Raw genomic sequence first — 14,546 nt, 5'->3', positions numbered from 1 at the left:
AAGGTAATGAATGTTCACAGGCTCTAGAGTTTAAGACTTTTATCTTTGGGGGCCATTATCCAGCCTACATCACAGACTGCTTTCAAGTGGTATTATAACAGTTCACATATAGAATAAGAACTTTACAATGTTATATTTCCATTTCTCCCAATTGGCTTTTGTGCTATTATTGTTATACATTTTACTTTCACCTATGTTCTAAATCCTTCATCACATTGTTACTGATTTTTCTTTAAACAATTACCTTTGAGGATTTAAATAAGAAAAATATCTTTATGTATACTCACATAGTTTCCATTTTTAGTGCTCTTCAATTCTTTGACAGATCTAGATTTGCAACTGGTATCATTCTCCTTCTGGCTGAAAGACTTCCTTCAATATTTATTTAGTGCAGGTATGCTGTTGATTAATTCTTTCAGCTTTTGCGTGTCTGACAGATTCTCTGTTTCACCTCGTTTTCTGAAAGATAATTATTCTGGCTAAAGAATTCTAGATTAACCATTTTTTTCTTTCAGTACTTTAATAATGTTGCGCTGTCGTCTCCAGTATTGCATTTTAAAATTTTTGAGGGAATTTCCTTGCAGTCCAGTGGTTAGGACTCTGTGCTCTCACTGCTAGGGCTTGGGTCCAATCCCTGGTCTGGGAACTAAGATCGCATAAGACTTGGGGAAAGGCCAAAAAAGTAAATAAATAAAGTTTTGAAACATTTATATATTGTAACATAATTGCCACTGTGGCAATATTTAGCACCTCTATCATGTTATATAATCATAATATTATTGTCTGTATTCATTATACTGTGCATTAGATCTCTATGGCTTATCTACTACTAAGTTTGTACCCTTAAACAACATCAAACTATTCCCCTATCCTCTGGTAACCATGATTTTACTGTTTCTTTAAAAGTTTGACTTTTTTAGATTCTATATGTAAATGATACCATACAATACTTGTCTTTGTCTATCTGGCTTATCTCACTTAGCATAACGTTGTCTTGTACTGTTTCGGAAAAAAACTCTGTGGTCATCTTTGTCTTTGTTACTTTATTTTTGTAATGTGCCTTTTTATCCTTACGGTTTATTTAAAGATTTTCTTTTTTTCACTGCTTTTAAGCAATTTGATTATGATGTGTCATGCTTCCTGTGCTTGGTATTCACTGAGCCTCTCAGATCTGTGGAGTTATACATTTCATCATACTTAGAAAAATAGTTAGGAACCCACATGCATGTATATTATGTCATTTGAAGTTGTTCTATGGCTCACAGAAATCCTGAATTTTTTTTCCCCCCACAGAATCTTTTCTGTATCTTTCTTTCTGGGTGGTTTCTCTTTACTATTAGGTTCATGAATCTTTTCTTCTGTGATTGCTAACTTACTGTTTCTCTTAGCCAGTGCATTTTTTCTTCTCAGACATTTTCATTTCTGGAACGTTGATTTGAGTTCTGTCATATCTTCTATGTCTCCACTTAACATGTTCAATCTTTCCTCTAGATTCTTGAATATATGGAATACAGTTGTAGTAATTTTTTTGTCCTGTCTACCAATGCTATCATCTGTCATGACTGGGGTCATTTTGACTGATTGATTTTTATCCCATTACATTAGTATATTGTATTTTCCTCTTTCTTTGCATGATTTGCAACTTTTTATTTTTTTGGTTGTGCTGCACAGCATGTGGGATCTTACTTCCCAGACCAGGGATCGAACCTGTGTCCCCTGCAGTGGAAGTGCAGAGTCCTAACCACTGGACTGCCAGGGAATTCCCCTGCAACTTTTTTTTTTTTTTTTTTTTTAATTTTTGCTGTGTTGGGTCTTCGTTTCTGTGCGAGGGCTTTCTCTAGTTGTGGCAAGCGGGGTCCACTCCATCGCGGTGCACTGGCCTCTCACTATTGCGGCCTCTCTTGTTGCGGAGCACAGGCTCCAGACGTGCAGGCTCAGTAGTTGTGGCTCACGGGCCTAGTTGCTCTGCAGCATGTGGGATCTTCCCAGACCAGGGCTCGAACCCTTGTCCCCTGCATTAGCAGGCAGATTCTCAACGACTGCGCCACCAGGGAAGCCCCCCCTGCAACTTTTGATTGGATACTTGACAGTGTGATTTTTACCTTGTTGGGTGCTGGATGTTTTGATATGCGTATAAATATTCTTGAGCTCTGTTCTGGGTCTCAGTCAAGTTATTGGAAATGTTTGATTCTTTCACGTATTACTTTGAAGATTCATTTGTCAGGTCCAGAGAAGTGTTTAGTGTAAGACTAGTTTTGACCACCTCCTGTGGCAAAATCCTTGTGAGTACTTAGGGAGTACCCATAAATTATAAAGCTTTTCACTCTAGCTGGTGAGAATATAAAATATTTCCAGCTCTTTGTGAGCTGTGAGTATTGTACCCTTTGATGCTTTTAGGTGGCTCTTTCCCTAGCCTAGCATGTGTGTGCCCATACATGCATACGGTGACATTAATCCGCTGTGGACTTGAAGGGGGGTCCCTCTGAGAATTTATGGAGCTCTCCCCCTCTTTTTCAATCTCTTAGTATTCCCTCCTCTTAACTTGAATTTCCTTGGCCTTACTGGACATCTTTTCTTCAACTCAGGGAGACTTCTGGGGTCTCCCTGGGTTCCCCCCTCTTTGCATTATGATTTGGAAACTCCTCTCTTCAGAAAGTAAGTTTAGGAAATCACAGGGCTCATCTTGTTTGTTTCCTGTTACCCAGGGATCACTGTCATTAATTGCCTGATAGCCAATATCTTGAAATTCATTGTTTCTTATATTTTGTCTGATTTTTTAGTTGGTGAGCTAGGAGGATAAACCCAGTCCCTGTTACACCATTTTGGTTGGAAGCAGAAATCTTCCTATTATCCCTTGAAGAATAATGTGAGTGGTACATGTTCATGGTACAACCTGGTATTTAACATATGTACCTGAATCACTTTGTTGTACACCAGAAATTAACACATTGTAAATCAACTATAGTTCGACAACAACAAAATATTTAATAGTCTAAAAAAAAAAATATGACTCCACAACACCTCGCAGTGAAACATTTAGACGGTGTCAGAGGAGGGCCTGGGGCTCAGGCTTTGTCGGTGTAGTCCAAGCTCTTATAGCACTAAACGGGACGTTATTTCTCGAGGCCAAAAGCCTGTAAGCATCTCCGCGTGTGAAGCGTCTGGAAGTAATCGCATAGGATACCGAGGGCGCGGTGGAGGCGCGCAGCCTCTCGAAGGCCCCGCCGTTGCCGGAAGCCCTCGCCCCTCTCCCCGCGCGCGTGGGATGGGCGGATCCCGCCCGCGGCGTCTGACGTAGGACGTCGGCGTCGTGACGTGGCGTCAACGGCCGTCCGGCGGCTAGCGTCTTATCCTCGCTGCGGCCGCCCGGGGACGCTGAAGCTCGGCGTTTCCTGGCGGCACAAATGTCCGTTTGTAAAGCAGCAGGGCTGGAGTCTGCAGGATTTGCAGGCTTCCGTCTTGAAGGAAGTCTGGGAGGCTCAGAATTTCCAGCGTTTTCACCGTAGAGCCAGCCTCGCCAGGGCCAAACCACCCAGTAGCCTGACTGCCAGCAGCCTCGGCAGGTATACCGAGTGGTGGGGGACTTACCTCGTCAGCTGTGAGCGTGTTCACAGATGCCCTGACCAAAGCATCCTTGCTTCTCTCTTCATTTCCCCGCCCCCCCTCCCCCCCCCGCGTGACTGCCTCAGCTGCGGCTGAGCTTCTCGTGTCTTGATGGAGAATTTAAGGACCGTAAACCCTATGCCTCCCACCCCCACAGTTTTGTATAATGTGTCGTTAAAGGGCTTGAAATGGATATCAAGCTAATCCTTGAAGGGAAACCAGAAAACGTTTGTCTTCGTGGTGGAAAGTGACTGATAAACTTGGGTAATTTTATGGTGATAGAGTATCCACCTCCTGGCATTGTTAGGAGAGTTAAATGGAGCAAATGTGTAAAATCCTTAAGTATTTTTTTATGTGTTCACTGCATGTAACTTTTTTTTTTAAGTTTCTGTGAACTTTCATGGATCCATTTATTAGGCCGTTTTCTAGCACCTGGTGAGTGCCCCATCCTTTTCTGTTGGTTTCTTGAAGTAGCCCACATCTCTGCCTTCCTGTCTGCTGCCTTAGGTAAAGTTTCCCTGTTCCTGTCTAAAGTGAGTTGGCCCATTCGTGTCTTAAAACCCATTTCTTCTTGTTTACTCAAGGGTATCATCACAGCAGTTCCCTCTCTCCCAGTCATACTTTTTGCTTTCTACTGAATCATTTCCATCAGCAAATTAGTTTCCTAGGGCTGCCGTAACAACGTGCCACAAAACGGGTGGCCTCAAACAATTTATTGTGAGAGAAATTTATTATCTAACAATTCTGGAGTCTAGGAGTCTGAAATCAAGGTGTTGGTAGGGCTGTGCTCCCCCTGAAGGTTTTTCCCAGCTTCTGGTGGGTGCTGGCGATCCTTAACATTGCTTGGTTTGCAGCTGCACCCCTCCAATCTCTGCCCTTGTCATTTCATGGCCTTCTTCCCTGTACGTCTGTGTACAAGTGTCATCACACGGCTTTCTTATAATGACGCCAGTCATTGGATTTAGGGCCCACCCTATTCCAATATGACCTCATTTTAACTTGATCACATCTGCAAAGACTGTATTTTCAAATACGGTCATATTCCCAGGTACCAGGGGTTAGGACTTGAACATATCTATTTCGGGGACACAGTTCAACCCACAACAATGGGACTAGTCTGTGTGTGGAGCACTGCAGACAACAGAGAGCCAATGCTATTCTGTCTTAATTTTGCCAGTCTATCAGACAATTCCCATGGGAGGAGGCATTGTTCTGAGTCTTAATCAGCTTTGGAAAGAGAGAAGTAGGAGAATGAAAGCTTAATAAGTCCTACCCAGTCTATACTTCCTTATTCTAGCATGACATTGGTGCTGCCCCGGTATTACTCTGCTGATACCCTGGGATCAGCAAATAATAGACTATTACTGTCTATGGAAATAATGGTATATATAAAGGGCCTATATTAGCTCAAGGATGGTGGGGAAAAGTAAAAATAAAATTTTAAAGTTTTCTAAATACGTTCTTTCACTGTTGCCACTGTCTTCTTCCCTCCCTTCAGCTCCTGTCCTGAAGGCCCACACGTAAATCACACGTCTAGGGGTTTCTCACAGGTTTGTTTTTTTCTTTTCTTGTTGTTAGGAATGTTTCCCTCTCCATTTTGTAATTTCTCCAGAGTTGATTTTGGGATTCACCATCTTCATGGCAATTGATAGTCTGGCTGTCATTTTTTTTTCTTTTTTAAAATTTTTATTTTATATTGAAGTATAGTTGATTTACAATGTTGTGTTAGTTTCAGGTGTACACCACAGTGATTCAGTTTTATGTATATATATCTATTCTTTTTCAAATTCTTTTCCCATTTAGGTTATTACAGAATATTGAGTAGAGTTCCCTTTGCTATACAGTAGGTTCTTATTGGCTATCTCTTTTACTTATTTATTTATTTTGGCGGCACTGGGGCTTAGTTGCCACATGCGGGATCTTCAGTTGTGGCATGCGGACTTCTTAGTTGTGGCATGCGAACTCTTAGTTGTGGCATGCATGTGGGATCTAGTTCCCCCACCAGGGATCGAACCCAGGCCCCCTGCATTAGGAGCACGGAGTCTTACCCACTGGACCACCAGGGAAGTCCCTGGTTATCTATTTTAAATATGGTAGTGTGTATATGTGAATCCCAAAATTTATCTACCCTCCCCCACCCCGGCCCACCTTTCCCCTGTGGTAACCATAAGTTTGTTATTCTAAGTCTAGGAGTCTGTTTCTGTCTTGTAAATAAGTTCATTTGTATCTTTTTAAAAATAATAGTTTCCCCATATAAGCGATATCATATGATATTTGTCTTTCTCTGTCTGACTTGCTTCACTTAGTATGATAATCTCCAGGTCCATTCACGTTGCTGCAAATGGCATTATTTCATTCTTTTTAATCTGCCATCATTTTTAATCTGAAATCTTAATGTTTTATTTACAGGGAGGAATAAAAATTTTTCATCTATAATTCAGAAGCTAAGTAAATAACAAAATGAAGCCAGTAAAGCATCTGTTGGCATCTAGTAGTAAATTGGCAAATGTTCCAGAATTAACATATAAAAAAGGAGTATTTAATTCACCATTGTCACCTAAACCAAAGGAAAAACATAGTGCAAAATTAGTACGTGATAAACTTGAACCAGTGGTCTTAAGATCTCCACCAACAGGGGAATCCATCATAAGGTATGCTTTGCCCATTCCATCAAGTAAGACAGAGGAGTTAGTAGCAGAAGATGAATTGATCAGGAAGATTACCAAACATCTGAAGATGGTAAGATATTTGTTGGTGCTTGGGTTGGGGGTCCCCATGACCATCGTCAGGTTTAGTGATTTCCTTTGAGGACTCACTGGACTCAGTATATAGTCATATTGATGGCCAAGATATATTATAGTGAAAGGATTAAAAGCAAAATCAGCAAAAGGAGAAGGCACATGGGGTGAAGTCTCGAGGAAACCAGGTGCAAGTTTCCAAGATTTCTTTCCCTTTAGAGTCACACAGGACTTGCTTAATTCCTTCAACAAGTTGTTACAGCACATGTGAAATACCTACCAGAGGAGTTCACTAGAGATTCAGTGCCCAGGGTTTTATTGGAGGTTGGTCACCTAGGTACTCTCTGCCTAGCATGTACCAAAATTCCAGACTCCCTGAAGGAAAGCATGTGTTCAGCATAAATCATATAGTTGGTACAATGAGTTTAGGGACAGTGAGCCACTGTCATCAGTCAATGAATAGTGGGAACCCTCCTGAAATCCAAGTTCTGAGACACAAGCAGATCTTTCTAAGGATAGGCTTTTCTCAGTCTCTTGCCTGCTCTGTAGCTTTTCTCTGCACTTTAGAAACTCTAGCTGTTAGTGTTGGGGAAAAAATATCTTCCTTTTTTCTGAGTTCCTTGCACAGTGATCCAGAATTGAGTTGTAAATGTACCAAATACCAAGTGAGAACAATGAGGAATAGCACAAATATAGAAAAAAAATATAGTTCATCAAACTTCCAAAATACAAGTTTGCTCAAAGTTCAGGGGGTTAGCTCAGAGAATTTCCTTTAAAAATGTATTGCTTTCTGGTCTCTATCTCCCTATTTTCCCCACTCTCTTCAAAGAGGAAAGCCAAGTTAATTAGATTTTGAGGTAAACTTTGATGGTAAGTAGAGTTGATGCTTCAGCTGTTCATAGACTCTCTTCAACACAGAAGTGGAAGAGTCATAGGGCCTATCTTCATTGCTAGGGAGGGATCAAGGCCTATTGCTCATACTCCTTCTTCAGGATGATATGAGGTGGGGCATGAAATGGAAAATTTAAGTTTATGGTACTGGTAGAAGTAAGTCTTACTGCTAAAATGGTTCTGACATAGTTGATTAAATATCTTTTTAGATTTAATGTAATATTTTTACCCTATATAAGTACATAATTTGCTTTGATTTTTCTCATAGGTTGTTTCTACTTTGGAAGAAACCTATGGATTTAGCATTCCAAGTGGAGAAGAACCAGTTGTGAAGCCTGAACATGAAGGATTAACCTTTCCTGTAAGTATATGTAATGCTAATGTAGAGACATTAATGCTGAAAAGGGCTAAGATTTTCTTTTAGAGTCTGTATATGTTCTCAGATGAATCCCCCATCCATGAAAATGATCCTCCTAGGAAACTTGAAAGTGGTGTACTGATTTTTCCATTCTCTGCCAACACTTATCTTAAAGTTTAATTAAGACATGTCTATATCTTTTTTTTTATTACTAAAGTATTTATTGGATTTCAATTTTAAATTTGTTTTCATGCATTTGTATATGTTCTTAAACATTTTATTTATTATTATTATTTTTTTATTCTTGTTAGTCATCCATTTTATACACATCAGGGTATACATGTCAATCCCAATCTCCCAAATCATCACACCACCGCATATCTATATCTTGAGCCTACTTTTGATGCTAATGCATCTCTTATTTAATATGTAAGCTTGTGGTTGGCTGTTGGTTTGCAATGTATATTCTTTATTATGTTAAGAAAGTATTCTTCTATTTATGGTTTGCTAAATAAAAAACCCCCAACATTGAAGAGATTACTGAGCTTTAGTAAATGTCTGTGTTGTATATATTGAAATGATATAACTATTAAGGTGATTATGTGCTTCACCTTCAGTCTATTGATGAGACGAATTATTTTTACATATTTCTTAATAGTCGACTATACTTTAATACACTGTACTCGTTGGTCATTATTCTTCTATTTTATAATTAGTTTTGTTAGTTAGGGATTGAGTTTGGCTTCATGTAATAAAATAGCTATGTTGGGTCTTTCAAACCATAAACATAGTATGTTTCTCCATTTATTTGATTGATTTCATTGTCCTGTTTGATTTCTTTCTTCAGCATTCTGTAATTTTCATCATAAAGATCCTGTATATTGTTTTTCAGATTTATACATTAATGTTTCATGTTTTTTGGAATGATTTTTAATGGCATTATATTTTTAATTTCAGTTTCCACCTGTTTGTTATTAGTATATAGAAATATGATTTTCGTGTGTTGATCATACATCTTGCAACCTTGCTCAATGTACTTCTTTATTCTAGGAATCTTTCTGTAGATGTTTTGGGGTTTTATACATAGACAATTATGTCATCTTCAAATAAGGACAGTTTTACTTCTTCTTGTCCAATCTGAATGTTTTTATTTCCTTGTCTCTCTCTTTCTCTTTTTTTTTTGGCTGTGCCGTGCGGCATCTTAATTCCCTGACCAGGGACCGAACCTGTGCCCTCTGTGCCCTCTGCAATGGGAGCATGGATTCTTAACCACTGGATTGCCAGGGAAGTCCCCACATATCTTTTTTTTTTTTTTTTTCCGGTACGTGGGCCTCTTACTGTTGTGGCCTCTCCCGTTGCGGAGCACAGGCTCCGGACGTGCAGGCTCAGCGGCCATGGCTCACGGGCCTAGCCGCTTCGCGGCATATGGGATCTTCCCAGACTGGGGCACAAACCCGTGTCCCCTGCATCAGCAGGCGGACTCTCAACCACTGCGCCACCAGGGAAGCCCCCACATACCTTTTTGAATTAGAGTTTTCTCTGGATATATGCCCAGGAGTGGGATTGCCGTATCATATGGTAACTCTAGTTTTAGTTTTTTGAGGAAACTCCATACTGTTCTCCATGGTGGCTGCACCAATTTACATTTCCACCAACAAGGTAGGGGGGTTCCTTTTGCTCCACACCCTCGCCAGCATATATTATCTGTAGACTTTTTAATGATGTCCATTCTGACTAGTGTGAGGTGATATCTCATTATAGTTTTGATTTGTTTTTCTCTAATAATTAGCGATATTGAGTATCTTTTCATGTGCCTGTATGTCTTCTTTTTCATATGCCTATCTGTATGTCTTCTTTGGAGAAATGTCTATTTAGGTTTTCAGCCCATTTTTTGATTGGGTTGTTTGTTTTTCTGATATTAAGCCACATGAGCTGTTTGTGAATTTTGGAAATTAATCCCTTGTTGGTAGCATCATTTGCAAATATTTTCTCCCAGTCTGTAAGTTTGTTTTGTTGATGGTTTCCTTTGCTGTGTGAAAGCTTTTAAGTTTAATTATGTCCCATTTGTTTAGTTTTGTTTTTGTTTCCTTTACTCTAGGAGAGGGATCCAAAAAAATATTGCTATGTTTTATGTCAAAGGGTGTTCTGCCTATGTTTTCCTCTAGCGTTTTATAATGTCTGCCCTTACATTTAGGTCTTTAATCCATTTTGAGTTTATTTTTGTCTTATGGTGTTAGGGAGTGTTCTAATTTCATCCTTTCACATGTAGCTGTCCAGTTTTCCCAGCACCACTTATTGAAGAGGCTGTCTTTTCTGCATTGTATATTCTTGCCTCCTTTGTTGTAGATTATTTGACCATATGTGCTTGGGTTTATTTCTGGGCTTTCTGTCCTGGTCCATTAATCTATGTGTCTCTTTTTGTGCCAGTACCATACTGTTTTGATTACTGTAGGTTTGTAGTATAGTCTGAAGTCAGGGAGAGTGATTTCTCAAGCTCCATTCTTCTTTCTCAGGATTGTTTTGGCTATTCGGGGTCTTTTGTGTTTCTATACAAATTTTTAAATTTTTTTGCTCTAGTTCTGTGAAGAATGGCATTGGTAATTTGATAGGAATTGCATTGAAAGCATAGATTGCCTTGGGTAGTATGGTCATTTTAACACTATTGAGTCTTCCAATCCAAGAACACAGTATATCTTTCCATCTGTTTGTGTCACCTTCAGTTTCTTTCATTAGCGTCTTACAGTTTTTGGAGAACAGGTCTTTTGTTTCCTTAGGTAGGTTTATTCCTAGGTACTTTATTTTATTTTATTTTCTGATGTGATGGGGTTGTTTCCTTAATTTCTCTTTCTGATCTTTTGTTGTTAGTGTATACAAATGCGACAGATTTCTGTATATTAATTTTGTATCCTGCAACTTTACTGAAGTCATTGATGAGCTTCAGTAGTTTTCTGGTAGTGTCTTTAGGATTTTCTATGTATACTATCATGTCATCTGAAAACAGTGACAGTTTTACTTCTTCTTTTCTAATTTGGATTCCTTTTCTTTTTCTTCTCTGAGTGCTGTGGCTAGGACTTCCAAAACTATGTTGAGTAAAAGTGGCGAGGGTGGGCATTCTCACAGTTGAGTATAATGTTAGCTGTGGGTTGGTCATATATGGCCTTTATTATGTTGAGGGTATGTTCCCTCTATTCTTGCTTTCTAAAGAGTTTTTTTTTTTAATCATAAATGGATGTTGAATTTTATCAGAAGTTTTTTCTGCATCTATTGAGATGATCATATGGTTTATATTCTTCAATTTGTTAATGTTGTGTATCACATTGATTGATTTGTGGATATTGAAAAATCCTTGCATCCCTGGGATAAATCCCACTTGGTCATATTGTATGAACCTTTTAATGTATTGTTGGAGTAGGTTTGCTCGTATTTTGAGGATTTTTGCACCTATGTTCATCAGTGATGTGGGGCTGTAATTTTCTTTTTTTGTGGTATCTTTGTTTGGTTTTGGTATCAGGGTGATGGTAGCCTCATAGAATGAGTTCAGAAGTCTTCCTTCCTCTCCAGTTTTTTGGAATATTTTCGGAAGGATAGGTGTTAACTCTTCTCTAAATGTTTGGTAGAAGTCACCTGTGAAGTCATCTGGTCCTGGACTTTTGTATTTTGGGAGTTTTTAAGTTACTCTTTCAATTTCAGTTCTGATAATTGGTCTGTTCATATTTTCTCTTTGTTCTTGGTTCAAGAATTTGTCCATATCTTCTGGATTGTCCATTTTATTGGCTTATAGTTGCTTGTAGTAGTTTCATGATCCTTTGTATTTCTGTGGTGTTGGTTGTAACTTTTCCTTTTTCATTTCTGATTTTATTGATTTGGGCCCTCTCCCTTCTTTTCTTGAGTCTGGCTAAAGTTTTATCAATTTTGTTTGTTTTTTCAAAGAATTAGATTTCAGTGGTCTTTTCTATTGATTTTTTAATCTCTATTTCATTTATTTCAGCTCTGATCTTTATGATTTCTTTTCTTCTACTAACTTTTGCTTTTGTTTGTTCTTTATTCTAGTTGCTTTAGGCGTGAGGTTAGGTTGTTTGAGATTTTTCTTGTTTACAGAGGTAAGCTTGTATTGCTGTAAACTTCCCTCTGTAGAACTGCTTTTGCTGCATCCCGTAGGTTTTGGATTATCATGCTTTCATTTTCATTTGTCTCTAGGTATATTTTGATTTCCTCTTTGATTTCTTCATTGAGCCACTGGTTGTTTAGCAGCATATTGTTTAGCATCCATGTGTTTGTGTTTTTTGCAGTTTTTTCTTGTAGTTGATTTTTAGCCTCATAGTGTTGTGGTCGGAAAGGATGCTTGATATTTCAGTTTTCTTATATTTAGCGAGGCTTGCTTTGTGGCCCTGCATGTGATCTATCCTGGATAATGTTCTGTGTGCACTTGAAAAGAACATGTATCTTGATCAAATTGATGTTCATCGTCTATTTGTGGCACCTGAATGTGGGTGGAAGAAAATCCCCAAGTCTGCTAATGGTCTCACTTTATATTTGTGATTAGTAACTCTAGTTAATTCATTTTCCCACTCTCCTGAATGACTATTTTAGTTTCCCCCTCTGTCTCTTATATGACTATAGGTTTTACCATGATGAAAAAATATGAACCTCTGAGTATGTTTAAAATGTAATATTGAGGGATCATATTTGTCCTGGAGAACATTCTGTCAGAATTCTAACTGTATATAAGCATCTGAGGTTTATTTATCTTTGGTCAATTCTCGGATTTACAGATCACTGCTCTACTAAAAGAGATTCAGTCATTGTGACATTTTAATATGTAACTTTTTTTCCTCAAAATTTTCTATTGCTCATTAAGTAAGGGTGAAAGACTATTATCTCTTGGCAAGTATAGTTATAATCAGAAGTCATAATTAGCATTCATTTTTTAACACAAAGCATTATTTAACGTATATTTAAGTGTGTACTTTTTCTGCTACCCCTAAATTTCAGAAGGCTAAGGCTGGAATGCTTGATTTTCTACACCTGTGTAGAGGAGAATGTGAAGAGAGACATAGCTGGGTATATGTCATTACTGAGCCACTCCCCAGAATGTACTTTCTTTCTGGGAAAATTTGCTGGTATAGCATTTGGAACATGGTTTCTCGTTTTATGCATTTCAAGGGACAGAAATTACATACACAAAACTATTTTCAAAAGTAGTTAAATATTCTAAAATATAGATGGATATGCATATGAATTCTGAAATAAAAGTAACTTTCTCTTTTTTTCATAAGGTTGAGAATGATCTGAATTCATTCTTGGTATGTTGTTCACAACTTGCAGCTCAGTTAGAAGCAGCAGCTAAGGAAGAACGTAATGTACGTATTCTGTGTAAAGTGCTAAGCATAAAATATTACTTAATATTTTAATTATAAGCTACTAATAATATTAATAATAAAATAAGATAAACTGATAATAATTACTATTCATTATTATTAACAATCATTTTAATAATAAAATATTTAAAGTTATATTGGTTGTTTGATCTTGAATATGATAATCCAGGCAGCAATATTAGTCTAGATATAGTGCCTTAAGTAGTTATAAAGAGCATTGGAGGGCTTCCCTGGTGGCGCAGTGGTTGAGAGTCCACCTGCCAATGCAGGGGACATGGGTTTGTGCCCTGGTCCGGGAAGATCCCACATGCCGCGGAGTGCCTAGGCCTGTGAGCCATGGCCGCTGAGCCTGCGCGTCCGAAGCCTGTGTTCTGCAACGGGAGAGGCCACAACAGTGAGAGGCCCGCGTACCGCAAAAAAAAAAAAAAAAGCATTGGAAAGCATTATTTATCGTAAGCGTTTATGTCTGTGAATTGTCCTTTATGTACAGCATTGACTGGGTCATTAATATTTTCATATGTAGTATTTATATTTTACTGTGTTTTTTAAATAAGTACATTTATATTACAAAAGTAATGGCATAAATAATGAAAATTTAAAAATGAAGGCATACAAAAAGAAAATAAAAGTCATCATAATCCTGTTTCTCTGAGATAACTCTTGTCAACATATTTTTGTTTACCTTCTTATTTTTCCATAGTTACACATATTATTCTTTAGAAATTAAATAATACCGTATGTATTATTTGGTAATACATTTTCTTATTTTGTGAGTTTTGAAAAATAACATTCATTGTGTTTTAGCTGATTTTGAAAGTATTATTGTGGAACATTTAAAGAAGTATGAAAAGTACATAGGAAAATAAATTATGTGTAATGTTACTCTGCATAAGCATTAGTAACATTATAAAATATACTTTCTCGTGTTTTGCTATATATATACACACACACACATATATATATTTATATACACATTTTTTCTAATTTTTTAATTGGAAAATGAACATAAAGTATACTATCTTAAGCATTTTTAAGTGTACAATTCAGTGGTGTTAAGTACATTTATATTGTGTAACCATCACTGCCTTCCACTACAGAGCTCTTTTCATCTTGCAAAACTGAAACTGTCTGCATTTAACAATAACTTCCTGTGACCCCCTCTGTTTGGCCCCTAGTAATCACCATTCTACTCTCAGTTACTATGAGGGGTTGTTTTTGTTTGTTTTGATTTCATGCATAAATGGGGTCATGAAATATTTTTCTTTCTGTGTCTGGCTTGTTTCACTTACCATAGTGTCTTACAGATTCATCAATGTTGTCACAAATGGCAGGTTTTCCTTTTTTTTAATGCCTGAATAATATTGCATTTTGTATGTATATCACAATTTCTTTATCCATTCATCCATTGATGGACACTTAGACTTTTTCGATATCTTGGCTATTGTGAATAATGCTGCAAAGACCATGGGAGTGCAGATATCTTTTTGAGATACTGATTTTGTTTCCTTTGGATATATACCTGAAAGTGGGATTGCTGGATCATATGGTACTTATATTTTTAATTTTTTTTTAGAAACC

At 37.7% G+C, this 14,546-nt stretch overlaps 1 protein-coding gene across 27 annotated transcripts in view; it reads left to right on the top strand.

Annotated features, from left to right (window-relative positions):
- Nucleotides 1–14,546, top strand: part of CCDC7 (coiled-coil domain containing 7) — a 331,505-nt gene that overhangs the window by 3,981 nt on the left and 312,978 nt on the right. For 24 of the 27 annotated variants that reach the window (XM_067702677.1, XM_067702668.1, XM_067702526.1 and 21 more), the window contains exons 1-5: nt 3,333–3,563; nt 5,102–5,153; nt 6,013–6,342; nt 7,501–7,593; nt 12,867–12,950. In XM_067702677.1, coding sequence (XP_067558778.1) covers nt 6,064–6,342; nt 7,501–7,593; nt 12,867–12,950 — 456 coding nt within the window. In that variant the 5' untranslated portion in view covers nt 3,333–3,563; nt 5,102–5,153; nt 6,013–6,063. Of the gene's footprint in view, nt 1–3,332; nt 3,564–5,101; nt 5,154–6,012; nt 6,343–7,500; nt 7,594–12,866; nt 12,951–14,546 lie in introns of those variants that run through there. The other 3 variants (XM_067702499.1, XM_067702699.1, XM_067702653.1) reach the window with 3 other exon arrangements.

Source organism: Pseudorca crassidens, chromosome 1, assembly GCF_039906515.1.
Source record: "Pseudorca crassidens isolate mPseCra1 chromosome 1, mPseCra1.hap1, whole genome shotgun sequence".
Taxonomy (NCBI): Eukaryota; Metazoa; Chordata; class Mammalia; order Artiodactyla; family Delphinidae; genus Pseudorca; species Pseudorca crassidens.
This window is presented reverse-complemented; position numbering and strand designations above follow the sequence as displayed.